Genomic DNA, 27,579 nt, shown 5'->3' on the forward strand with positions numbered 1-27,579 from the left:
CTTTCAGGCACCAGCAAACATGAGGAAAAGGCTCCTGCTGCCTGTTGCCCTCCAGGAGAAGCAATTGTCCTGCTGATAGGCCTCTCCCTTCCCACCCCACCTAAGGAGACAATGCTCTAGGTAGCTGGAATAATTAATTTTCCATCATGAAGGGTTAATAACCAGGTATGCCAGACATTTATTATCTGAATCAGACTCAAACCTGATTCTTTTAAGGTTTCTCATGAGGATATATTGCCACAGAGACGATTTATGCCCAACTTTTCTAAGGGTCAGAGGCTCGCTCTTTGCTGCATCAGTCCCAGTTTCTCCTCCTGCCAAATTTGCAGAGAGCTGAAACAACATTGATAAGGGGCAACGTCAGACTCCTGGCTATTCATACTATTTTATCCACTAGCTAGGACTGCATTTTTTTTTAAATGTGTAAGATGATTGTGCATAGTTATTTGAGTACACTGTTTACTAAAAATAGTGTTGTAATGAACAACAAATTATTTTTATCCAGCTATGTGATTTCTACCTTCCTGGTTTGGCCAATGCATATCAGAAAGAACTGGCTATCTCTCATCCACATTCAAGCTACAGAGCGTTTCAGTGCCTCACTTCTTGTGTTTCTACTGCCAGATAATTTGTGCCTATGTTTCTACAGTAAGCCAATCTGATTGCTACGTGAGCCTCTGGTTGCCAACTGCTTCAGATGAAAAATTCCACACCAAAACCATCAAAAACTGCAGAAATCCGGTATGGAATGAAACTTTCTACTTCCGGATACAGGGACAAGTCAAGGTACACAAATCAAAAACTCTCTTCTTCATCAAATCTCTATGCAGCTTCCTTTGGTTTAGCCCGAAACGGGATATCATGTCTTCTAATGCCTTTCTGAATTTACTTAAGTTCACCTAGCAAGCTGGAGCAAAATTATTTTGGCTTTTGCTGGAATCCACTTCTCTCCTAACAGATATTTATTATTTATATATTAGTAATATAAGCCTGACCTCCTTGGAGAAGGCTAACGGGACCAATGACAGAGTGATAACACAGAGAAACTATGGAATGAAAATATACAGCAACACTATAACAGAAAAACACACCCTTCCCTGAGAGGACATGAACTAATGGCATATCAATGCCAGGAAGCTGCTAAATTGTAGTATGATTAGGATCTTTACTCAGTTTACTGCTGATAATTGCACTACACTCAAATACTTATGAACAGGTGGCTGAAGGTGCAAAGCCCAAGGACATAGAAAAGTGGTTCTTGATATGAAGTGACCTCTGTTGCCCCTGTTGATAAGGTCCAATATAGAACTTCTAGCTATCCATATTCCTTCCTAAGAGACTGCATTTTTGGAGAGAGCTACTCAAAAGCATAAAAGGTGAACTAAGAGAAATCTCAGTGCGGCCTTAATTAACGAGACTAGAAGCTGTTTCTTATAAAAGAGATTACACTCATTTTCTTACTCTTCCTTGTGACACTTTGTCACTGATGCTTTTCCATTTCCTCTCTGTAAAGCAGGCACTGTACCTGGAAGAGCATCAGAGTGTCATACATCTTAAGTACATGTTAACGAATTGGACATTCTTCATTTCTTTTCCCAGAATATTCTGGAAATTACTGTTTCTGATGATGACATCGTTCATGATGATGACCATGCAATTGTGCTTTTTGATGTAGCTAAAATCCCCCTTGGAGAAAGAGTGTTTACTACATTCCCACTAAATCCACAGGTAAGAGCTCGGTTAGACATTTAGTACATCTTGATGTCCATTTTTGCCCTTTGATTAAAGAGGTGTGCTATCTCTTCTGTCTTTTACCACCAGGACCAGCTTGGTTGTAAAAATGTAAAAAATTTTATTAAAATCTTGGAAATTGCAAATCAGTGACAAAATAGACAGCCTTCTCAAATTCCTGTGGGTTTCCTCTGGCACAGATTACAGCCAAATTCCCAAGCCCCAGAGCAGATGCAATTTTAGAGAAGCTTTGCACTTTAATAATTTGACAGAAAATGACAGCATTTATCTAATCCTCACAAAGATTATAAAAAGAAAAACAATACAAGGACAGGGAAACGGCCTGTTTCCACAATATTTTACTAAACCCTAAGTCTTAGCATATCATGTTCAGCACATGGAACCTGGCAGGGAAGAAAGTGTGAAAAATAAAGGTTTACTAGGGAGACTTACGAGCACGAAGCACCCTTTGTTCTGCTAGTAGAATTGAGATCATCTTTTCCTTGGGGAAGAAAAAGCTGTTTCTGTCCTCTAATGCTGACAATAGCAAGCATGAAACAGAATATTGTTACTTACTAAAACATAAAGAAAACTGTGCTAGCAAAAAATGAAGGTCACTTTGCAAACCTCTGCACATGTTAACTGAGACTTTTTTTCTTTAATTTTCAGAGGAAGGAGGAGCTGGAAGTTGAGTTTGCATTGGAGAGCATGTGAGTAAAACCTCATTATTATGCAAGCAGCAGCTTGGAGTGGTGTATCAGTGCAGGGAAATCTTCTGTACATCCAGTATCATCTTAATAGCCAGGTTCACCCTTTTAGCAAACTTAATGTGTGCATCAGCAAATCATTGTAAGAAAGGAAAATGCCATGATGTGGGGAATGAGTTCACAAATTTTAATTCTCTGACTTTCTCTTAAAATTTATATATTACTGACATAGTTTAGAGTTGATTTTCTGGGACTGATAAATCCCACTACAGTAAGTCTATAGATTTTCTGGAGAGGATTCTCTGGGCAGCTCAGGGCTGAGGACAATGTTGTTACCCAATCTGTAACATACCTGTGCTATTAAGGTTGTTAAAAGCACTTTCCAGGTGCTTTATTCCAATTGAAACATTTCTGCTAGGTAGCTATGTGGTATCTAGTGAAAAGGGAGCATACCTCTACAAACAATAGGAAGGAGGAAATAAAAAATAAATTAAGAGAGGAAAATGTGTTTTGTTAAGGACAATATCCAGATTACATTGTTTATAAAATACATATTATTTGTTCTTGTTTTCTAGGTGCGGTCCTCCTGAAACCATCATCACAAATGGAGCAATAGTGGTAAATTATTATTTGTTTTGTTCCCTTGTGTTCTTTCCCACATCATTCCTTACCTTAGCTGGCTATGATGGCAGTGAGGGAAACATTGCAAGTCTTCATTCTTTACTGATACTTTTTCTTTTGCAAGCTTTATGTTTGAGGAGGCCAGCATCATCTCAAAGGAGCCTTCAAACTACTCTAATTTTCCCTTGTTTTGTCTGCATCCATTAAAAATTACAATGTGTTTAGCATAGCACCATCTTCCCACGTGACGATGAATTCTCACTTTCACCGGGTCTGGCAGAAGTCTCCAACAGAATTGCCCCCCACGTTCAAGCAGTTACCCTTCCTGCAGTGACCCTTCCAACATCTGCCAGCACTGGCAGTGAGATGGCTGGACGAGTAATCTAATTCTCTGTCCCCATCACGTCTATTCTAGTGTCGTGAAGTAGCCTGCTTGGAAGTTCATTTGGACAGCAGGATGAAAAAGAAGCATTTTTCAGGTAAACTTAATTTTTTTAACTGCATATTAGTGATTTTATCCTCTCTAGCAATGCCTACAAATTGCATCATCCAAATATTAAGGCTTTAATTGACCATACCTAAGGCGATTTGTAAAAACTATGTAGTAGGGAATGCCACCTGTTGTGCAGCAGGTGTAGGTTCAGGGTTCTGACTTCATGGGGAGCCTTGTGCCAGACTAGAAAAAAACATCAGATGTTTGTACAGAAGATATCTAAACCCCAAGCTGAGATCCTGAAAACCTCTGCTATAGTACTGCTAAACCCTGAAGAAGCTTACTTCCTTAGACTTGGTAGTCCATGGACCTAACCTTCCTCAGGATCTCTGACAGTTTGGCTTCTGCATACGCACAGAAACACCTCATTTTTTGCAGGGGTTAGCCACTCAGCAGCTGGCTCCCGCCTGACCCTGATCAAGATCCAGAATCTAGAAGTTCCTCTGCCCACATCCCCTGAGGGGCTGGATCTGGTAGGCAATCTCAGAGCATGCATAACACACACTGGCAGGATTAGCTAGTCTCTTCATATAAATAGAGTCATCTGCTGCAGAGTCAGATCTTGTTTTAGGGGACTGAGAACTTCTGTTGCTCATTATTTAGCCTGGGATGAGGACGATTTACAACGCAAAGTACCTGGTTGCACTCACTGTGTCATGATGCAACTGCAAGAAAAATGCAGCAGTCTAAAATTCAGTGCCGTTCACATCACACTCCCATCCGGCTTCTTGTTCAGCCCATTATAAAGATACAACCACCTGTAATGTTTGGGTCTTGGATCACTTTCAGAAGACAGCTTTCCAAATACAAAGGAAGAGGAGAAGGGATTTGTTCAAAGATACCTTTAGCTTCTTTTTTTTTCCCCCATTTCTCTCTTTTTGCAATTAGAAGTAACTTTTTGCGTGCATTTTATCTCATTGTTTTAGAAAATGAGCTAACATTTACAGTGAGAGGATCCTTTGAAGAAACCCAGAGAGTTTCAGTGGGCTGTGACTCCTGCTCCCCTGTCCCAGATCCCACTTTCTTCCACTTTGCCAAATACAAGCAACCGTCCCTGGATGTTGCACTCACAAAGAAGAGGAGGCTTCCCACCTTTGTACGTTCCCCCAGAACACGGTAGACATCACAGACAGTCCTGTGATCTGACCTTTATGTGTGAGCGGCCAGCAGGATGAGAACATTTCTCCCTTAACCAAAAAGAACTCTGTGCTTCTTTTCAGTGTGCTTGCGTGTCATGCGGAGCAAGAAGGCACAGAAGCATCCCCCTGACTCTCCCTCTGAAGTCACTCCCCTCCGAGCTGGAAGTAGTCGGTGAGGTAAGTGTTCGCTGGCCATGGGGAATCCTTTGCAAGCTTTTAAAAATTGTTGCTGGTCCCCAAGAAGCAGAAACCGAAGACCACTTCTCTTTATATAGAACCAGTTGTTTTCTAACCTCTCCCGAATCTAGAGTGATGCATAATGAAGTCAAATATTTAGAGCAAAATCAAATGGGGAATCCAGGGGAGAAGGAAGAAGAAGAAGAAAAATGTCTACACTGTTGCTCATGTTCCTTCTATTGTCCATGTCCTTAGCCAGGCTGGAGGTCACTGGGTGCCACTGGGACAGAGGGGTGAGTCTGCAGCCTGGCACGCCGCCACGGGAGGCAAAGCTGTGCCACACTTCTGGGGTGCTCAGCCTCTCTGGCTTCCCCTTGTATCTCACCTTGTTGTGTGAGAGACTTCAGTTTCAAGACCCATGTTTAATGGTGGACCCTTCCAGGGAGGTAAGGCGTAGCACTGCAGCTCTTCTGCTATTTATTTGTGGAGCTAAGTTGTACCAGCGCAAGCTACACCTGAGTTCCACAACAGAGAGAAGACGCAGACCATAGATGACAATACCAAAGTCTTAATTTATTAAATCGGTGCACATCTCTGGGTACTAATGAAACACTGAGAGGATAGTCTATCTCCCAATCTCAGTTTATTGAGGTTCAGAGCTTTGTAGATGTGATGATGACCCCAACTCATTCTTAGTGGGGGAAAAGGACTGTTCTAAACAAAATAGCAATATTCATAATTTTACCTTTTTAATTTTCAGCACAGAAAATTTGATTTGCACATTAAGGTGAAAAAATGGTAAGATATCTTATCTATCTTCCTTCTGTGTTTTTCCCCTCAGTTCTTTGAATTTGGATAGTTGTCAGTCAAGTTCCAATCCTTTTGTTACTGCCTGCATCCTGAACGCTGGCTCAGCCTCATTTCAGACTATAAAATAAAATGCATTCAGTACACAGTAAAGAGATTTTCAGTGGCCGTGAATTTATGTAACGGGACTGTTACAGTGAGTTAAGAAAAGATTTTATAAAGAACATGCCAATTTTCTATTGATATTTTGCTGCAATCAAAATTGTGTGCTATGGGCCACAGTAGACACTCTTTGATACCTCTACAAATTGCCAAATGCAGATGTTCAATAAAAGCAGTACTTCAAAACTAATTGAAAGAAAACTTTCTGTTTCCTGAGGTCAGAGAAAAAACCTAAAAGACCAGAGTGCCTGGTCACTCTAGGATATGAAAATATTTAAACAATAAATGTACCTGCATTTATTTTGTAATGTCTACTCAAAGAGGTAAATGCAAATTAACTCAACCAAGTGATTGCTCATTTCTAAACCAAGGAAACACATTGTGTATTTTGAGATATGGTTAAGACCTTAGTGAAATTCATAAGATGAATATGTTACATTATGCAGGAAGTTCTTTTCCCTTACAAAAGCAGGTGCATCGTCTATCGTGCTCTTTATTTTCAGTAAATATGCTATGAGATAGGCATACAGTTTACAACCGTCATTTAAAAACTTCTTTCTTACCACACCTAAGAAATACTTTGCAGCTTCCAAACAGCAACTGTAGTGCTTATAAATATCTATAAATGACTGTATACACCCACACACAAAAAACCATCCAAACGCGAAAGTCCACAACTTCAGTCCGCGATTCGCAGGTGTCAGCGGAAGTCTGCGCAACTTTGGAAGGTGCATTTAAAAGCCACCTTTAAAGCACTGCCCTCTGCAGGCTTTTGGCTGTATGTCTGAAAGGGATCAGTTCCGTTACTTGTAGCTGTAGTTCATTTCAGGCATCTTCGGCAAGGAGAAAAAAAAAAAAAGAACCTCCCTCAGTCCAAAGGAAGACGTACTGTTGTTCTCCAGGAACAAACTAAAACATTTCATCTCTTCCTGCTTTGCTTTATACAGACCTGATGGTGAAGGCATGTCTATTTATGAAGTAGAAGCAATTAAAATGCTGAATTAGACTATAAACATGATGTGAGATACCTGATCCTCTGTTCCAGCCAGGAAGACCTAGACGTACGCCTGGGGTTTGACCTGTGTGCCCAGGAACGGGATTTCATTTGCAAGAGGAAGAAGGTGGTTGCAGCTGCTCTGAAGGACATTCTCCAGCTGGAGGAGGACTTGCAGGATGATGAGGTATCTGAGACATAATTATTCTCTGCTTTCTTCACAACTGAGTGTCAAAATGTAGCATTTGTGTTCAATTCCCATTTTGCTGGAAACAGTGTAGTTTCATGCACAAGCTGTGGCTGACTTCTTTTCTCTGTTCTCGGAAGAAATGAGTACTCGTAGGGAACATTGATAAAAACCTGTAGCCCTGTTGCTGCAGGATCTAGCTTTGTGTTGAGTAGCAGTTTGCACAATAATGCAGAGAAGGGCCAGGTGCTCTCAGGACCAAAGCCAAAGCTTCTTTTAGGACTCACAGTTATCTCGGCCAGATCTAAACCATTGATTCAGCACTTTTCCCCTCATGGTTCAAACTGGATTTTGTTTTGTTGTGCCTTTTGTGCTGGCATTTAGGCTCCCATTGTGTGAGCACAGCACGCTGCCAGGCTGACTTCATTGTCTGCTGCAGCTAGAGCGTGCGCTTGCTTGGCAAATGGGAATGATAACAGAAGGTCCAAGGCAGGGAAAAATCAGGTTTCTCTTTTTTTAATTATACTCCCATGACTGCAGTGTGAAGCCTGAACTCAGCAGCAGAGATGAAAAATTTTCTTTGTTTTACCCTAAACTGAGTTCAGCAGTGTTTTTGCACAGCTGGACCTTTCACACACAAGACCTTAACTTTAAATGCTAGCACTAAGCCATGGGCCATTTCCTTCCCCTCAGATGTAGAGGCACCCAGACCTTCCTGCAGAACAATCTCCATAGACCCTCCTGATGATTTGCACAAGAGATGAATTCACCCCAATGCATGGTAGCTATCTTACCAGTTAATGGAGTCAATTCATAGCTATGGATTAATCTTTTTAAGACTACCAGACCCTGGATTTCTGTATCACCACAGAAAGAAGTAATTGCAGCTCACTTGCATACCTAGTATTCTATGTACATACGTTGTAGGTGGAGTGAGTATGTTTTCTCTTTCCCTTCAGCAGCTGGGAATCTGAACTGGTCTGTGCTCTTAAGCCCATCAGTCATGATACATCTAGTATGGTCTGTGAAATAACGATGCAATAGTTGAAATCAGCTTTAGCAAACTTCAATAACAGAGAGATTATTACTACTCACATGGAAACTGTGAGACAGCACCTATGTTTTCCGGTCTATTGCATCTGATAAAAATCTGGTCCAGATGGCAGGAGGTACCATTCCCTCTAGTTTTTTGCTGATCTGTGTTATTGTTTTTGCAATAGAGCACTGAAAATGTGATGTTTGAGATGATGGATTTCATGTCGTAATGCACAGCTGCTTGGCAGAGGAAACATGAAGCATTTCTTACTCCTTCTATGCCCCATTATTATTTTAGGTTTTTCTTCTCCTTGCAAACTGGTGGCATGCAGCTTCTTTACTATTTTATCAGTGCTGTAACTTTCTCTTTTCTAATCAGTGGTGTGTCTCTCCCTTCTCAGACCATGTCACTAAATGCATGTGTTTTGGAATTGAACAGGTACCTGTGGTGGCAATCATGACAACAGGTGGTGGAACCAGAGCTCTGACGGCCATGTACGCTCACCTTCTCAGTGTGCAGGAGCTGAATGTCTTGGACTGTGTCTCATACATCACTGGTTTATCCGGCACAACATGGTAAGACCAAGATAAGCAAAGTCTTCATAGGAATGTTCTATATATGATGTCAAGTACTGATCTGAAGAGTTGCATCATCTTTACTATCAAGAAAGTACTTTCTTCTGCTGCTGTGGCTTTTTCTTGTTTCCTTCAGTGGGTATTTGCCAGCATTTGGAATTAATTCAGTCCTGATTAAACATGTGCATGGTACCATACATGTGTGCTTTTCATGTAAATCAAGGCATGATAACTTTCCCAAAGCTCTGCTTCAGAATTCACATTTTAACTTGTGGGGTTTTTTTGTTGGTTTTTTTTTAGGACCATGTCAAACTTGTATGAAGATCCTGACTGGTCCCAAAAGGATCTTAAGGAAACACTCAAGGATGCCCGAAAGCACGTGCTCAAAAATAAGTTCTTTACTTGTTTTGCCCCTGATCGGCTGAAATACTATTTGAAAGAGTTGTGCCAGAGGCAACATGAAGGACATCAGATATGTTTCACGGATCTATGGGGACTCATCATTGAAAACATGTTACATGAAAAGGTACCTTTCTTCTTCAGATTTGCATATTTAGTGAATATAGAGGTGAGGGCAGACAGTAAATCAAAAAATGGTTGAGATTGGAAGGGATGTCTGGAGGTTGTGCTGTCCAACAGCCCTGTTCAAGCAAGGTCAGCTAGAGCCAGCTGCCCTGAACCATGGGCTTTTGAATATCTCCACAGGTGAAGACTCCACAACTTCTCAGGGCAACATACACAAGTGTCTGACAGCCCCTACAGAAAAGGGGGTTTTTGCTTGTTAGTTTGTTTGCTTTTCAGATAGATGCCTGAAGCATGTGCCTTGGTGGTATCATTCTTTGTGGTTGTTGGCTGTATTATGCAGATCTTAACATCACTCCTGGTACAGAAAAGGTGGGAATAAAGAGAAATAATGGGAAATTTACTGTATGAACAACTTTAAAATGAAATCACATATAAATATTTAAATGAAAATCCCACTGTTCTTTTAAAAGAGCTGCACAGTGTAACATGGCAAAGAAAAATCACAAACACAAACCCAAAGACATTATCTCTGAGTTGTTAATGGGGTTATGTCACACTGTAAACATTTCCACCAAAAGGCAATGTTCAGGCTCTGTTTTAGTATTCGTGAATATTTCCTTCCTAACGGGCCATTTGTACCTAAGAAAGAGAAAACATTCCCCCCTACAGTACAAACAACTCCACACACATCCGCGTTGAGAGCCCCTGGGGGTGGCTCAGCAGGGAGCTGCCAGCATCCCTGGGGTGCCACAGCCCTGTCCCCCGGACCGGCACCACCCGAGGGAAGCCCACTTGGCACAGCTGTCCCTCCGAGGGCTGCTCCAGCAAAGGGGAGCACCCGCAGCTCTCCTTCAAGGAGGATCTGGACTCTGCACCCTCTCAAGGCTCGGCACAGCCCTTTCCACCCTGCCTGACCACACGAGATGCTCTGCAGCAGAAGCAGTAAGGGTCAAGGCTCACCGAATATTAACTCCGTCTGAGGCTTGGCTCTGTCACAGGTCTGAGGAAAAGATCATTTTCTGGGCAGTCAGGGCAGGGACTACTCTTTCTGAATGAAATATTTCATGCCAGGAGTGCTTTTCAAATATTTCCAGACATTTTTCTGAAATAAATGATGTGAATAACAACATTTTCTTCCTACAATTGAAAGCTCAGATTTTTTTCAGCATATGAACTTAACTTCGGGCTATTTGTGTGCTGAAGAGTTGGGGCAGGGGAGGGTCAGAGATAGGGATGACAGCATCTCTTTGAACTTACCCGGTGGGGAGCATCCTAGTTGGAGTCCGATGTGCACTGCGTTGTCAGAGCCCAGGCTCAAAGTGGGAGGCTCTTTGTGTCATCTAACTGTCCTCAGCTACTGTCCTTCTTCAAAACAGGAGGACTCCCATAAGCTCACAGATCAGCAGCAGGCACTAAATCAGGGTCAGAACCCCCTGCCCATCTACCTCTCTCTCAATGTGAAGGATAAAATCAGCGACCAGGATTTTAGAGGTAATAACACTTCAGAATTGCATTTAACACTTAATTCCAATAGGGTTCGATTTAGGACTAGGTAAAGAAATCAGTTCAATGCGCAAATCCTTTAAAGGGCCAAGCCACCTAAGAATAGAATTTTAATAGTTAATTTTTTTAATGTCTTTGTATATTCAGCTGTATTCAAGATCAAAAGCAGGATAATGGAGGACATTATCACAAAATTACCTGATACATTACCTCAGAAATCTACAGTTTCTAGAGAAATTTAGATGTAAGAGGATAATTCACTCTTCATGTTCCACACAATGAAATGTACAGTGAATAAATGTCTGTTTGCAAAGTGTGTTAGAAATGAGTCTGTCTTAACCTGGCCAGTGTCATAGGTTTTATTCAACTAATTTTTGCCTCTGCTGCTGTAATCCGTCTGTCTTTTGCTTTTTCTTTCAGAATGGGTGGAATTCACCCCTTACGAGGTAGGATTCCCGAAGTATGGCGCCTTCATTCGTGCAGAAGATTTTGGTAGTGAGTTCTTCATGGGTCGCCTGATGAAGAAAATCCCAGAATCCAGGATCTGCTTTTTGGAAGGTGATTTGTTGCTCAAAATGTTATGTAATATAATATAACCTGCTCAAGCGCAAATCCCTCTTCTGAAATGAAGCAGTTACTATATTTTTTATCTGCCAGGAGCAGTATATGATAAAATATTAGAATTGATAATAGGTCTCTATCTGCAGGATTTTTTATGTTCTCTCCAATTTTATTCAGCTGAACAGATTTTCATATGTGGTTGTGCTTACTGACATGAGGCCTTTGCCATAGTTATATGTCTTTGTCAGCGACACAAGTTGTGTAACATGGCCGCTAAGTTAAATCATCAGTCTCTTCTGCAACCCAAGTCTCTAAAATACAGCTTTTTATCTACAATGTTCCTGTGGCAGCTAACCTGGATTAATCCTCCAGGACAGTGTTTCCATTTCAGAGTACAAATAGCTCATAATATTTACCTTTTTTCCCTCTTGCATAAGAATAGTAAAAGCAGTAAGGAAATCTTTTTTCCCCTTGCAAAAACAATCTCTTGCCTCATTGTTCTTCCTACTTCCACCAATTGCATAAAGGAAGTTTCAGGGGGTTTTTGAGAAGTTAAGACTTTTTGCTTATGTGGAGATTTCACTACAGCTAGTGGTGAGGTGGAGGAGGAATCTCTCCGTCCCTGGGTGCCATGTCAAGCAAGGTTCCCAGGTCTCTCTTTCTGTGGCCAGAAATGCCAGCAGGTCACCCGTCCCTTTCCTACACCTCCCACCTGGGCACTTCTCTAGAGCAATGCTGGGACATGTCTGTTCCCTGCAAATGACCCAGAGTGCCCTCATTCAGACAGCGTTACTTCAGTGACGCACTTATTCGAAAGGTTTTCAGCAAATTCCTTTGCACTCCAGACCCCAAAAAGAGCAGGGACTGACTATTTAGGTGCTGCAGCTCCTTCCTGCGTGGCCGAGCCCACCCCTCTGACTGCAGGCTGGCATTGCTGGGTCGGGCGATCGCCAGGCTGCTCGGGTGCTGCTTCTTCTGTCCATCACTCAGTCCCTCTCAAGAGCACCAGGTTTAATTCCGCAGTTTGGAGGGTTCAGGAAGGCACCGTTGCACACCCGGCACATCTCACCGTACCAGGTAATGGTGTTTTCTCAGCCTGAAAGATGACTGCACATAGGGGCAGTCTGGACTGCCATCAAGTTTGCAAAACCTGTTACTAGAGGAACTTGAAAATGTAACCCAGATATGCCTTAAACCCTCAAAAATCAGATGACAAATCAGAAGATTCATACATTTCCACTTTCTATTTTCAAAACTTTTAAGTCAGCTTCCTGGATAAGGAATATCAGTGTATGAATCTTCAATGTTTTGTAGTTGACAGTTCTGCATGATAATAACTGTATACCTGTAACAGGATTATGTTAGAAATAAATAAAATATTTAGAATTGCAAATGCTAAGAACTTGGGGAATAAGAAATGTTGAGGACAGGTGGAAAATATCAAGATGTACTTGACAAAACATTATTTGACATGCAACAAAAATGAATGTGTTAGCAGCTATACTGAAAATGCTTCCCAATCCCAATAAATTAAATTCTTTATATACATTATGGATTCATAGAACAACTCATAAAGACATTCCCTTTTATTTGTGCACTAAGATAATGTAATGAATAAAGTTTGCTGGAGAATGTAGAAAGTACTGAAGGTGATTGCGAATGAAAATGCTTCAGCTCTCTATCAGTTTACTTTCTGTCAAATATATCCTATGCCACAGGGATCTGGAGCAGTGTATTCTCCTTGAATCTTATGGATGCTTGGTACATATCTGTTAATTCAGAAGACTTCTGGCACAAATGGACCCGAGACAAAATTACTGACATAGGTGGGTTATTCTTATGCCATTATGTTATTATTATATGCCATTATATATTATTTTATTTATGTCTCTTTTCTTTCTTTCTTTCTTTCTTTCTTTCTTTCTTTCTTTCTTTCTTTCTTTCTTTCTTTCTTTCTTTCTTTCTTTCTTTCTTTCTTTCTTTCTTTCTTTCTTTCTTTCTTTCTTTCTTTCTTTCTTTCTTTCTTTCTTTCTTTCTTTCTTTCTTTCTCTTCCTTTCTTTCTCTTCCTTTCTTTCTCTTCCTTTCTTCCTTTCTTCCTTTCTTCCTTTCTTCCTTTCTTCCTTTCTTCCTTTCTTCCTTTCTTCCTTTCTTCCTTTCTTCCTTTCTTCCTTTCTCTTTCTTTTACCCTCTGTGCTGCTATTCTCTCACTGAACTTTTCAAAGCCATTTTGGAATTCCCTCTTAAGGGCTTCCTGTAATCCACACAGAAACTAGGAGGAAATTCGTGCCATGCATTGCACTATGGGAATCATTTCAATTGTGGGAGAAAAGAATCCACGGGATCTGTCACGGGGAGGAGAGAATGGCCCTGATATGAGCCATGTTCAGAGGAAAAGAGTAAAACTGGAGAAAATTGTCCCTGTAGACTAGGAGAGGCTGGAGATCTCCCCGAGTGATCCACAGTCTTCCAGTTCCTCTCTTGGAAGTTGGATTATGGCATGAGGCTTCACAGAAACAAGAGCAATCACGATCCCTGCCTCTCTGGAGGCTACAAATAACAGATATAAACTTCAGTACTATTGCAAGTCATTCCAAACTAGTCCTAAGGATGAGAATTGCAAAACACACTACCAAATTAAGAAACATTTGCAGGGTGGGATTTCAAGGAGAAACACAAAAGACAGATGTACTGCAGAAGGAAAAAAAAAAAAAAAAAAAGAGAAGGAAGAGAAAAGTAGCAAAAAAGGTGATGTATTTTATTTTCCTGGACTTGTAGGGCATAGTTTCTGATCGTTAAAACAAGGAGCCTGCATTTGCTAGTAAGGAGCACTAATTATGTTTGTGTGGCCATGTGATTGTGTGGATTTTTTATGTGTGTGGCTGAGAGATAAACTGTAACATGGAGTAGCAAAGGAAGACAGGAGAAGTGCAGGATGTTGTAGTGGATAAAATCATAGAAAAGCAAAGGAAGTTATAGTAGATGAGATGGATTAATTTGCAAACAAGGCCTTTACCACTGTGGACTGAGAAGAAATGGATTTTTTCAAAGCTTAGCTGAAAAACTGTGAGATTTGTGGAGATCTTGGAAATAAAACGAGAAAGAAGTCCAAGTTTTGCTGAACACATTAAAACAAACTATGATTGCACAGACTAACCTCAACAATGAGACCACACAGAAGAACTGTTATTCTTTCTTCTGCAGATGATGAAACCCCATTCCCTGCAAGACCAAATGAGCTGGATACTCGAGTGGTGTGTCCCACTGACAGCTTTTCAGACATTTTCCGAGATGTTGCCATGTTACGTCCAGCAGCTTCAGAAATCCGTAACTTCCTGAAGGGCTTCCAGATGAACAACAACTATTTAGAGAGCAAGTTTTCCAAATGGAAAGGTATGGTAATAGCACACTGGTTTTAGTTATATTTTAAACTATTTTTTTGTGAAAAAGGATGCTTAAAAGATGCTCAAAAAGATGCTTAAAAGATTATCAAGCTGACTGCCTTTTTGTTCTGTTCCTGTCCTCTGATAATACTTGAAACTGTTTGTTGACAAAAGCCGAAACTAGCCAGCATGAGAGGCTTCAAAAATAAGTTCTTAAAAGGTTCATGAAGCCTGGCAACTGATAGATGAGAAAGACCCTAATCAGTTAACCAGCGTATGTCTGCTGATGTGACAGCCAGCCAGCCTGCACACTTGTGGCACAGCATTGGTGCCCTCACATGCTGTCTCTTGCCCGGCCACTACTCAAGGGATGTGGGAGGGAGCCCTGTTTTATGTTACCTTTTTAATTGTAAGAAAGATATGACCTTTGTGACAGTATTCCCTGTTACTCTGTTTGGGAATTTGTGTTCAGTCTGGTACCAAATCCTTCTGTACCTTAGTAGCTGTGTGCCTGTTCTTGTAGTGTGCAAGGCACCAAACATCTTTAGTCTTTAGCATGTTGAGACAGTGAGGTGCTGTTTTAATTTGTTCCATATTAAACAAAACCAACCAAACAACCAAACAAAAACCCTCAAAAAACCTCTCAAAAACCAATGACCTGATGAAAGTCACACACAAAATCAAAGGATGGGATTAACTCTGTTCCCCTGAGCCCCATGTTAATCCCTCTTAATTAGAGGAAAGCCAAAGAAATTGCAGAGTAAATAGTGAAAAGAGGAAGCCAATGAGGAACTGAGAAATTACTGAACTGCAGCTATCAGCTATATAGGTAGGTTTAAGACCCAAGAAATCCGAATTCTCTTTTTGTTAATAACTGGCTTTCCTCAGGACATCCCTTGCACTGAGCATCTCCTCTGAAAAAAAAAATGCTTCTTTTCTAGACTGTGAGCTTGACTCTCAGCCCAACCACCTGACAGCAGCAACAGACTACCTCATCCTGATTGATACTGCATTTGCCTTTGCTACCAGTTACCCACCCCTTATGAGACCAGAAAGGAAAGTGGATGTCATTTTGCATTTCAACTACAGTTCAGGTTCCCAGACAGGGGTGAGCCTCGTACATTCTTCTTTACCAATTTCTCTGTTTCATCACTGACTTCCCAGAATAGCTGATCCTCTACTCACAGAAACTTTTTTCCCCCAGTATCTGGGAAGTGTAAATAAGCTAACATTTTATCAGGGTCACATACCTTTATTGAACAGTACAAGTGTTATCAGGAAGTAAGCATTTAGTAAACTGAATCTGCCCATTTTTATGTGTAAATGTGTTTTAGCAGATTTGAAGGCAGTTAGATGTAGAATGAATGAAGCTAAATGCATTTAAAAATTGTCTAAGACTTCTCAATGCAATCAGACATGTTCTTATGCACGGGAAACGTACATTCAGGACGATACAACTGTAACAATAGAAGGGTTTGATGCAGGAGACCAGATATGCAAATAAAAGCAAGAACAGTTTGTATTTAGAAACTTTAAAATCCTTAGGAATAAAAAGTTGTCTAAAGGCATCATTTGTTAATATCCAAATGTGGGATGTAGATTTTCAAAGACAGGCATGTGGACCCAGATCCATCCCATTTAACTCTGGCCTTCCAGGTCTTGGCTCCATATACAGTCTACATCTAAGTTGGGTACGTGCCATAATCTGTCAGAACTTGGCCCTTACCCCACAAACATTCCCAATTAAATTGGGTTTTGGTCAAATTCAAATTGCTTTCCATATTTGCTGATGTTTTCTTTTGTTTTGTTTTTCTATTGTGGCAACCAGCCCCTGAAAGAAGCCTCTAAATACTTTGCAAAACAGGGAATTCCTTTCCCTACAAAGGTGCCAGATGATCAGGAAACCCCACAGCTGAAGGAATGCTACATTCTTGGTGACAAGGAGAGCCCAGACACTCCTATTGTGATATTTTTCCCTCTAGTAAATGACACCTTCAGGGACTACAAAGCACCTGGTAAGTTTACAGTTACGCATCACATTAACAAAGGCAGCAGCCACCTTCTTTCTCTTTTTTTGCTGTGCAACATCTGTTTTCAGGTCATGATGTAAACACAGAGTCAGACTCTGTCTTTACTGAGATCTGAACCGTATCAAGAAGCTTAAAATAGGTAATTTTTCCTGGACAGCAGAGCAGCAGCTGGGATCAGCCTTTGGCACATATGCCCCTCTTAAGATTTTTTGGTTTTGCTTTTCATAGGTAGGTTGTAGAGTTTACTGATGAAAAGTATATTCTGTTTATCTGCAAGTGGCAGAAATTAGCAAGGTTACTTCCTCTCATACTTGTCAGCCCTTCCTGCTAGAGATTGCTCTGGGGAATCTAAGGATTTCGTTGTTTAAAATAATTTCCAGGCTTACAGTTAGGCAGATAACCTTGAAAACAAAAGTGTGAACTAGCAAAGTGATGAAAATGTAACACCGAGCCATGCTGACAGTTTCTCTTCACTTCAGTGAGTCCTACTTGGAAATTTAAAATGAGTTTCAATATTAACCTTGCCAGTCACTTCAGAAGACATGAATTCTATGTCTTGCTACCATATTCCACAAGGCCACCCTACCTCTGTTGGTGCCAAAAGTCTCAATTATTCCTTCTCCAGACAATAAATTTCCTAACCCGTGCTGTGAAAACGCTTATTTTTCAATCACTTCAAAGCCCCACAGAATACTGAAAACCAAAAGTTCTAGGCTGGTATATGGTACATTAAATTAATAACAAAACAAATGCAGGAACTATTCTCCCAATTGTATTAATCCTTGGCTGTAAATTCCCTTTGCTGAACAAACTAATGGATGAGCTGGCTATGGAAAAACTGCCCGTTCATGGGATTGAACTAATACTTCACGTGCTGTACAATCTAGATTCAGGCTAGGAGATGGTTCTGAAGCACTCAAATTAACCTGATCTCTGCCTGTCACTAACAAAAGGCAGACGTCCATTCCCAGCCTCCCAGGACTTTCTGGAGCGTCCATCCTGCTGCTACAGAGGTCAGGTCTCAGCTGCGAGGTGGCAGCCCTCCCAAATAATTGTGTGGGCCGAGCCCTCCCATGTCAGCTCAGCTGAGGCTTCACCTGAGGGGGCCTGACACGGACCCCTTCTCTCTCTTTCTGTTTAGTCTCAGCTTGCAGCTACCAGCTGAACTGGCTGGGCAGCACAGGCTTGCCTCAAGTGAATGTAAAATGCAGCTATCAATCATGCAGATCTTCGTGTATATCATCTACATACATAGTAAAAGCCCTTTTTAGATTCCCTGATAATTTAAGTTGACACGTAGCATCTGCACATCATCTGATGTACACCTAGTATTAGATAGCTGAGTTAGGGACAACATCCCTGGGTTCTGGAAATTATTGAGGGGGGAGAGGGGAGGCCAGCTCCCTCACAGAGCAGTACAGAAGCTAATTCTCAGTTCCTGTTCTAGTTCTTTATCCTTTTCTCCTTTCTCTAATTCTTTCTACAAAGGGCAACTGCAGAAACCAACCTTTCAGTTATCATCTGATCTGTGTTAAGAGCTGGAGTAGAATTGCGTGTACCTGTGTAAATGCCCTTAGACTATCTGAATCCTATTCAAAACCCCAGTCTCATACCTCAAATATGCAATGAATTGTATCCAGAATATCTGCAAAGCAAAAGTACTGTATGATTTTTTACGACTTGCTGAAAAAAAAAAAAAAAAAAAAGAAAAGAATTAAAGAATTAATACAATTGGGACAATAGTTTAAGTGTGAAACACGAGTACACAAGTAAAACTGACATATTCAAATTTGGTTACTTCTGTACTGGTTAGAATATTCCATGATCAAGTAGAAGGAGGATTCTCTGTGTGAGGCTTAGACTGCTTCACTGGAGTGGTACTAGTTCTTTGTAACTCTCTCTGCAAAGCTGGGAGGAGTACATCTATCAGACTTGGAGAGACTCTTCCAGGAAAATCAGAACCTTTTGATCAATGTTGTTAGATCAATGTTGTTAGAAAAGATTCCCCAAATGCATGTGGTCCTGTCAGTGAGAGAGGTGCTGACTTTTCTCAATGCCTGTGAGAGGTGATTGCTCACTATGGTAACACTCTCTTGCCGATGTGATGGTCTCACTAGAGGATGATAGAAAAATTCTCTTGTCTCTGATGCTCTCTGATCTGCGATGAGGAGGGATCAACCATTACATTTCCTGCCTGGGCTAACCTGTGTTATCTACCCCGGCAGTATTATCTACCACTTCTGGGTTGTTACTGCTCTCTTTCCCTCATGTTAGGTGTACAGGCTAGCACGCAGCAGTAGATCTCCACATCTTCAGGTCTCTGGCCCAGGGGTGGGGTCCTCAGCTGTCCTTCAGACTGTGGTGTCCTTCAATATTTCCAATGATGACACTTGTAGGACAACCTGCCTAATTATTTTGTCTGGATCTCTGTTATATGTGTTGATTATCCTGGGATGATGAAATGGCCATGAAAAGTGCTTTCAGTGTCCCTGAGAAATCTTAGTGATTCAGGGAATATCAGGCTCACTCTCGCTGTTGAGGTTACATAAAGCCCGTAGTTTTTTACAGTAGTAGGTAGCTCAAGGAAATTACTGTAAATATTTGTCCCATCTGCTTCTGAGATATGTCCAGATAGTGACTCTGTGAAGTCTCTCAGTTTATATAATAGAATCTAGTTGTTTTGGTCTTTTTTCTGTATTTTTTTGGTCATTCTTCCCAGTAGGAACCAAGACTGGATGTGGCAGATTGTGCTAGAGCCAAGCACTAGGTTGTGCTGGGGGAAAGAATATCTGCAGGTCACTGTGCTTTTGGAAAGCTTGAATCACTGAAATAAATACATGGATTTTCAGCAGCCTATTTCTGGAGGCATGAAAGGATAGTAGTGAGGGAAATAACACGATGTAGAGTCAAAGCTGGAAGGCACAGAAAGTGGCAGTGGCTTCAGGCCCATCGCCCGGAAAGAAACCATGCTGAGAGGTGACTTGGGGACCATGCTGACAGATGACTCCAGAGCTAGAGGAGGACGCAGGCAGTCTCACCCTCCTGTGCTCAAAAGAGGAGCTACTCTACTTGTTTTGGCATTTCCAAGAGTAACCAGGACAACCCCCTACTCACCTCACCACCAGCAGCTTCTCCACCTACTGCTGCCAACCAAATATCCCAGCAATAAAATGCCTGTGGAGGGAAAATTTGGGGTTGTGATCCACTATGTGTGCGTGCCTGAGAAACACCCAGACCCTAACTGCTTTTTGCTAATTAACCGAGTCATTGTTTGTCCCTTAGGTGTGAGACGTAGTCCCTCAGAGATGGCAGAGGGTGATGTTGATGTTGCCAATACCTGTGGGCCATATTACATAAACAATCTGAGTTATTCGGAGGAAAATTTTGACAAACTGGTGAACTTAAGTTACTACAACGTCCAGAACAATAAAGATTTGATTCTTCAGGCCTTGCATACCGCCGTGGCACGGAAAAAGCAGCGTAAAAAAGAGCAACCGCCACAAAAACCACACGATGGGGATGGTGTGTGTGTGCCTGATAGAGAGGGAACCCATCATTTGGCTGACTGCCCAGCACTAGGGAATATGAAATAAAATATCTATCAGTCCTGTTAATGAAGAAAAAAAGGAACTTGATTAGGAAGTGAAGAAAAGCCAAAGAATGCTAAGAACAGCACTTCATTTGCCATTGAAAATGCTAAAGCCTGTCTGTCAGTGAAGAGAATAAACACAAAAACCCAGAGCTCTTCCTTAATGAATTAATGTGCCTCTGTCATTGACAACCTCAGGAGCGTGGCTAGGTGAGGCTGTGCTCCACTCATGCTTGCAGAAGTGACCTTTCAGGCCAAGGCCAAAATGCGTGGACAAGGAAGCATGAGGAAGTTTACACTGATCGTGTTTGTGCTCTACCTGTGCTATAAAAAGAGAGGATTGTCAGTCCAGAAATGCAGCGGAGAAGAGAAAATCCATTGTCTCTAAAACAAAACCAAGAAGCCCATTTGTGAACTAAGGGGTCTTTACGTGAATGTAAATAAACATTAAACTGTATGTGATAAAACACTTTTTTGGAGTCAGAGTTAGAGCAAATAAACATTTTTCACAGCAAACACATGTTAAAGCCATTTCTCTTAAGTGCTTCTTTCTCTACTAGCAAGACAATTAAAGACAACATGCAGACTTATTTCATAGCTGCCAAAAAATTCTTGAAGAAGAAATTATGCCTGCTCCAGACCTAGATGTGACCTGCCCCACGATCCTGGGACTCCTTGAGTTTAGGATTACATTTAAGACCCATCTCTACAAGAATTGACTCATACTAATTTATTTTATTAAGCTGGATTTAAATCTTCTTGATATATACCAAAGGTTTAAAATTTTAAAGTTTTTGAGATTATTACATCTGAAAAGGCACAAGAAACACAGGCAAAGCAGATCTAAAATTGTATACAAGATCTATAAATAATCTATATAATTGTATACAGATCTATAACTGTGTATAATAACACCCACTCAATTGTGATTTTTTAACGTGCTGAAGAGTATTGTAACTAAAGTTAACAGAACATTAACTTTCAACTTTCTCATGTTTTGGTCATCACATTGACATGGATCCTTTTGAGCAAGCAGTCTGGTTTTTTGACAGATGGAATCCCAGGTCTCCATTTATTCTTTTTCTAAATTAACTTCTATTCGATGCTATTGATTTATTTACTAGATGTCTTGTATCTGCAAGCCCATGTTTCCTACAGGCTTCCCCGCTCCTCAGTTCTGCTGTAGTATCTTTTGTCAAGAGATCCTGTTATTGTGTGGCAAAAATGGAAGCCTCACAAATCCCTTTGCCCTCAAGGTCGAGGGTCTCCTCCTAGGCAGTGCACAGAAACGTAATCCTTCTGGTAGCACTTAGGTCAGTGAACGGTTACCTGTGGTGCACACTGCAGGAGCCCATACAGCTCCTGTACGGGCTGCGTGCCCAGGGTTTACCTCCCATGGAAACCACGGAACAAAGACGGCAGTCGTGCTGATGCATGCTGGATCTCATCGCAATATGGGATGGGATGTAGCCAGAGGGCACAGCCAGACCTGGGAGTTTGGAAGCACTCCCAGGTTCCCGTATACAGTTAGAGCTTTATTGTCTGAAGGGCAAAAATTATCCCACTGACTGCAGGAAGCATCTAGGCAGGAAGTCTGAAGGCAAGCAGAACGAGGTGTGTGAGTGCAAACGCCTCCCGGCCCTTCCTGCAGCTTTCCAGCAGCCACGAAGGGGTCATGGAGAACAATGAACACGTTACCCATTTCAAAAAGCATACATGAAATAATTATTCAGTATCTCTGAGTTCTCTATATTCAACAAGAAAACAGAGGGAAATGTCAGGGCTGATCAAAGAGGTGGAACAGCTTCCACACAAGGGGCGAATAGATAAGGAATCGGCAACCTAGAAAAAGGACAACAGGAGTGAAAGGCAGAGAAGAGAGAGATCTACGAAATCTGGAGTGCCTTATGGGAGATGAACAGGGTGTGACTGTGCACCTCTCTTCTAACACAAGACCTCGAGGGGATCTGAGAAAACTAGCAAGCAGCAGGTTCGAAGTTAACAAATAAGGTAGTTCTGCACACAACATGTAACTAAGATATAGACCTCTCTGCCCCCGATGTTGTTGTCGATAAAAGTTTATGAGTTAAAAAAAAAACTGATCAGTGCATTCACTGGAAAATTTTTAAGGAGTAAAAAATAGAAAGGCTCCACTTCTGCCTCAGTCCTGCACTGAATCATCAGTTCCCAGAGTCTGGGAGGACAGTCTGAGCCAGCATTGTACCTGCCCTCTTTCTGCGATGTTCTCCAGTCACTAAATACTGGTTACACCAAAGAGGAGTGGGAAAGCGATCTCACCCCAGACTGCAGTACTTATGTTTTCCACAGCTCAGATGATAGATATTTTTGCAGATAATAAATGATGAGAAGTAGTCAGAACTCCTAAAGATGTAGTGACACAAGACTCATTTAAAAGAAATTACTGAAGTAATATGGAGAAGATGTAAGTAACTGCAAGGATAACTTAATTATCTATGGTTTAACCTATGGGAAAAAGTCACGAAAATGAGAGGAATGCAAACCCAAACTACAAAAAGGGGATTTAAAAAACTGAGGAAGCCAGTCAGCAAGACCCTACATGAAATGGTATAAAATCTTTAGACTCAGCATGGAAATTGCAACAAAGAGTTGCAAAACACATGCACAGCCCTAAATAAAATGTGAAGCAAGGAACCAGGAAAAGGCAGAGTGGTTAAATGCTCAGGACTGAGCATTATTAAAGTCTAACATCTGTTCTTTGAGGAACAGCATGGGGAGGAGGGAGATAGGGCACATCTAAATTTGCTGATGTATTTAGAAAAGAGCTGGAGCATATATAGAGAAGGTAGTATTCAAGATGGAAATTAGGAGGAAGAAAGGTACATAGCTAAAAATGTGAATCAGTAGATGTGCTGAACCAGCAAAAAGGTATTTAAATGATAAGGATGTTGCAAAGGAGCAAAGGCCATAAGTGTGTAACACAAAAGATACACTTCTAACACAATGTTTACACACACAGTCTGGAAAAAACCCACCCTCCTTTTTTTTTTTTTTTTTTTTTTTTTTTTTTTTTTTTTTAAATAGGGAGCCCAAGCTTTGGTTTTCTAAGTAGTGAGTCAGCACAGACTGTCAGAGAAAATAAAAATTACTGATTTCTTCAATGTTTCAGTGAAGATGGTATTTGCATCCCATTAAAATCTCTTGTAAAATCAATGGAAAAGGTGATCCTCCCACGTGGCTTAACACAATATCAAGATCTAACGGCCGTATCTGCTACATGTGTCCCACAGCAAAACTTCAATGTTACACTAAGAATTTTCACTGTGTTTAAAATAGTTGCCTAATGTCGTAGCTAACCCCCACGGCGCTTAGTCACACACTTCTTTGGCATCCAAAGGCAGCAACCATCATCAGAAAAACATGAAAAGCATTTGGGCGATTCTATGCTCAGACCGGAGTTGTCAAAACGCTTTCCGGATTTCATTTCAAAGGGCTGAAATTTTAGCAGGTACTTCTGCTTCGAGGCTGATTTGTGGTTAAAAAAACCAAAACAGACAAAAAACCAAACCCCCGAAAAAAACCCTCTGGTTCTGAGAAAATAACAGTAACTAACTAACTAGCTAACTAACTAAACCCCCCACACACCCCCACCCGACACCCAGGGTACATATTGCAGGGAGACGGGCGCTGCCCGGCCCTGCCGCCCAGCCGGGCGCAGACAGCGCCGCTGGTGCCGCCCCCCGCCGGGGCCGGGGCCGGGGCCGGGTCTGCCCGCCCCGCCCTCCCTCCGTGCCTCCCTCCGTCCCTGCCTGCGGGCGGCAGTGCGGCGGTGCGCTGGCGGCGGCGGGATGTTCAGCTGGCTGGGGAAGCAGGGCGGCGGGCGGGAGCGGGGCGGCGGCGGCGGCGACGTGGTGCAGACGGTGACCGGGGGGCTGCGGGACCTCTACCTCCGCAAGCTGCTGCCGCTGGAGGAGCATTACCGCTTCCATGACTTCCACTCGCCAGCCCTGGAGGAGGCCGACTTCGAGAACAAGCCCATGGTGCTGCTGGTGGGGCAGTACAGCACCGGCAAGACCACCTTCATCCGGTAGGCCACCCCCGGTGCTGCGCGGTTCCTTCTCCCGAGGCCCCCGCCGTGCCCGGCCCTGCTCGGGGAACGCCGGCCGGTGCCCTGCCCACCTCGCCCCCGCCCCCTGCTCGGTTAATCCTAGCTCACCTCCTGCCCAGGGCGTTTCTGCTGCGCGATAAACACCTCCTACGCGCTAGCAGTGCACCCCGCGGCGAGCTCTCCCGTGCGGGGCAGCGGTTGCCCCGCCTGCCGCCCCCCCCGAGCCGCCCCGAGCCGCGGAGCGGGGAGCGCCCGTCCCGGTGAAGGGTGGCTGACGCTCCACGACGGGGCCGGCGGGGCGGGCGTCTGGCTGCTGCCGGCAGCCGGTGTCCCTCCCGAGGAGCGGGGCTTACCCGATTGCCTCCCGTGCTGTGTCGAGGATGGGTGCCGCTCCTGAAGGCGTTTACGTGCTCTGTGACTCTCCTGCCAGCTTCCCGTTTAAGACTATTATCTCGATTTCATGTTCTGCTGAGAAAGTGTAACCTCGTTGTCTACTTCCTCTTAACTTTTTTTTAATCTCTAGATTATTTCAAAGAAAAAATAGGCACTTCGTCTTAAAACGGCATGACTGCATTGGCTGTCACAGATCATTTAATGTTACCTACTTCCCCTTCTTTCTCAAAAGGAGTTTAATGCAAAAGTTTTGGGCAAAACCCACATTGTATCTGGAAAGTCCATCTCCCCAATTGTTTTGCTCAGTTGCATTGAACAAGCAATATCACTAATAAGGCAGCTTAACTGTGTTGCTCGTATTTTCTGTCTTTCCTGTCTTCCTTCTTGCTGAGTAACTGATTTTAGGAAGCTGTAGTATGCCTTGGGTATTACAACTTTGACTATTTTGCATGTATTTGAGTGTGTTTGCCTCTCATATGCCCTTACAAATCAGTCTAAGGTTTGTCCTGGTTTCAGCTGGGATAGAGCTAGATTTTGTCACTAGCAGCTGGTATAGTGCTGTTTTGGATTTAGGATGAGAATAATGTTGATAACACACTGATGTTTTAGTTGTTGCCAAGCAGTCAAGGGCTTTTCAGCTTCTCATGCTGGCCTGCCATCGAGAAGGTGGAGGTACCCAAGAAGCTGGGAGGGAGCACAGCCAGGACAGCTGACCCAGACTGACCAAAGGGATATTCCATACCATATGATGTCATGCTCTGTATATAACTGGAGGAATTGGCCATGAGGTGGCGTAGCTCAGGAACTAGCTGAGCATCGGTTCCGGCTGGTGAGCACTTGTGCATCACTTGTTCTGTGTATTCTTTTATCATTATTGTTACTTTCATTCTCACAGTGAATGACTGTGTGGTTGTTTCAGCTGCCTGCCAGGTTAAACCATCACAGGCTACGCAAAACTCTGCAAAAGACACTGAGAGGTCACTTGGATCAAATTTTGACCTACTTACTGTATCTGAAGTTCATTATAGTCCTTCTGTAAATTTTACAAAGGTTTCTCTTTTGGTTCCAAAGGTTACAGGCAGCCTTGTCACAACACTGTTTTCTTTTTACATTGTGAAAGACCTACCTCCCTTCTCCATTGAAGAGCAATGTTTACCTTTATTCACCTGAGAGCTTTTCAGATGTTTACAGAACTAATAAATTTTCTGGTTTTACAGCTAGGTAAATGGAAGCTTAGAGTTGACCTTGCTTCTTTACTGATTATTACTGGATTTCTGCAAGCACTTAAAGTGGGTGATTTGGGTTTTGCTAACATTTCTTTAGCTATGCTGATTCATTTTCTTTAACAGTACAGCTGCTTTGTTAGCCCATACATATATTTCCAGGGGATGGTGAGAGCACGGGCAATAGGGAGGCAGAACAGTCCCAAATATGGACATAGCAGAACCTGTTCTGCCTGTCAGCTGAGTTACTGTGTCATTTCCAACTCATAGGAAACTTTTTTCTCCTCCTGTAAGAGTTTGCCTTGGATGAGAACCCCTCTTTGTGATTTATGAACATTCAACTTTTCTGTACTTTACAGTTGCCCATATTCGACTGGAGTGCAAGTCAATATTGCACTTAGAAATATTGGTATTTCTTGCAGTGCCTTAGATGTATTTTTGGTACTGTTGCTTTGTAACTTGTTACCACCTTAACAGTAAAATACTGAGCAACAGGGTTGACTGACACTAATGTACAGTCTGAATGAAAAAAGTAGTATCACTTATTACAGCTATTTCCAGTCTTTTTTTTTTTTTTGCCCAGCAGTGACCAATGTTAAGATGCCCAGACAAATTTGACAAAGTTTTCAAAGATGTTTTCTCATGCATTTTATTAAAATACCTGAGTCAATGGAGGAGGTGACTTCTACTGTGATGTGCCCTTCTATTCATGCACTTACCCCTTTTTCCTGTCCCCATTTTAGGTAGATTGCAGAGTGGTTTAATCCCTTCCTAGGTACTGGTGAAGACAGGAATTGACTGTTGAGCCCCAATTAGTAGTAGAACAGCTGTCACTGCTTCTAAAGGACCACAGTCTGACTTCACCATGATGAACATTCATTACATCAGTGTTTGCTATAGAATAGATAATAATTGGCTCAATTGGCATGAGAAAATGTTCCATTCAAGATGGGCAGCAACTTAAACAATAGTGTCACAGTGACAGTGGTTTTGTTACTCAAAATCCAATTTAGAGGAGAAAAAGAAAAGCCAAAAAGAGAAGTGCTTGTATGCTGAAGGCAAGACTTAACAAATGATGTGGCAAAATATTATAGTGTCCAGGTGAGCCACAAATAAATTTTCCCTCTTGCAGGCTGAATTTCCCATGGAAAATGTCATATGCTCTCAAGATTGTTATAATTCTGGGTTTATTATAGATAGTTTTTCCTAGAATGAAGTTGGACAATAGATTTTTCCCCACTAGCCTTTTAACAAGCAAATGTTATTTTAAATCTTAATTAAAACTGCTTTTTGTTCTACCTTTCTCCGTTTCATAGTCAGGAGGGCATCCTAGATCTACTTAAGTGTTTACTGTTAGGTTTATGTGTGAACATCACAATTCTGTTTAGCTGACAAATAGTCATTTGGGATTTACTTTGATTTAGACGTTATCGTGCGAACTTCACATTTTCATACCTCTGACACATCCACACCCACCCAGTTCCTTCCACTAAGTCTTCATGGAAAACACTGATCTAGCAATGACTGAATGTCCCTGGGGAGTAAGATATACAAACAAACGCTTCCAGGTTTCTAACAGCTCTTCTGGTTTTTCACTTGATGCTGTTTATCCTCTTTGCACTTGGAACAATGCAGTGAAACCGGCAGTTTCGCTGTCT

At 42.0% G+C, this 27,579-nt stretch overlaps 2 protein-coding genes across 2 annotated transcripts in view; both read left to right on the forward strand.

Moving 5' to 3' along the window:
* The window catches only part of LOC104640104 (cytosolic phospholipase A2 epsilon), a 37,475-nt gene extending 17,157 nt beyond the window's left edge, over window positions 1-20,318 (forward strand). Inside the window, exons 4-21 of the mRNA XM_075754415.1 lie at window positions 650-786; window positions 1,600-1,728; window positions 2,401-2,441; window positions 3,014-3,056; window positions 3,475-3,538; window positions 4,479-4,648; window positions 4,773-4,868; window positions 5,629-5,666; window positions 6,883-7,018; window positions 8,493-8,629; window positions 8,930-9,155; window positions 10,531-10,645; window positions 11,078-11,215; window positions 12,937-13,044; window positions 14,421-14,609; window positions 15,541-15,707; window positions 16,428-16,614; window positions 19,912-20,318. Of these exons, the coding sequence (XP_075610530.1) occupies window positions 650-786; window positions 1,600-1,728; window positions 2,401-2,441; window positions 3,014-3,056; window positions 3,475-3,538; window positions 4,479-4,648; window positions 4,773-4,868; window positions 5,629-5,666; window positions 6,883-7,018; window positions 8,493-8,629; window positions 8,930-9,155; window positions 10,531-10,645; window positions 11,078-11,215; window positions 12,937-13,044; window positions 14,421-14,609; window positions 15,541-15,707; window positions 16,428-16,614; window positions 19,912-20,222 (2,432 nt within the window). The 3' untranslated portion in view covers window positions 20,223-20,318. The remainder of the gene's footprint in view (window positions 1-649; window positions 787-1,599; window positions 1,729-2,400; window positions 2,442-3,013; window positions 3,057-3,474; window positions 3,539-4,478; window positions 4,649-4,772; window positions 4,869-5,628; window positions 5,667-6,882; window positions 7,019-8,492; window positions 8,630-8,929; window positions 9,156-10,530; window positions 10,646-11,077; window positions 11,216-12,936; window positions 13,045-14,420; window positions 14,610-15,540; window positions 15,708-16,427; window positions 16,615-19,911) is intronic.
* Window positions 20,319-23,985: 3,667 nt separating this feature from the next.
* Window positions 23,986-27,579, forward strand: part of EHD4 (EH domain containing 4) — a 30,424-nt gene continuing 26,830 nt past the window's right edge. The window contains exon 1 of the mRNA XM_075754418.1: window positions 23,986-24,284. Coding sequence (XP_075610533.1) covers window positions 24,046-24,284 — 239 coding nt within the window. The 5' untranslated portion in view covers window positions 23,986-24,045. The remainder of the gene's footprint in view (window positions 24,285-27,579) is intronic.

Source organism: Balearica regulorum, chromosome 5, assembly GCF_011004875.1.
Source record: "Balearica regulorum gibbericeps isolate bBalReg1 chromosome 5, bBalReg1.pri, whole genome shotgun sequence".
Taxonomy (NCBI): Eukaryota; Metazoa; Chordata; class Aves; order Gruiformes; family Gruidae; genus Balearica; species Balearica regulorum.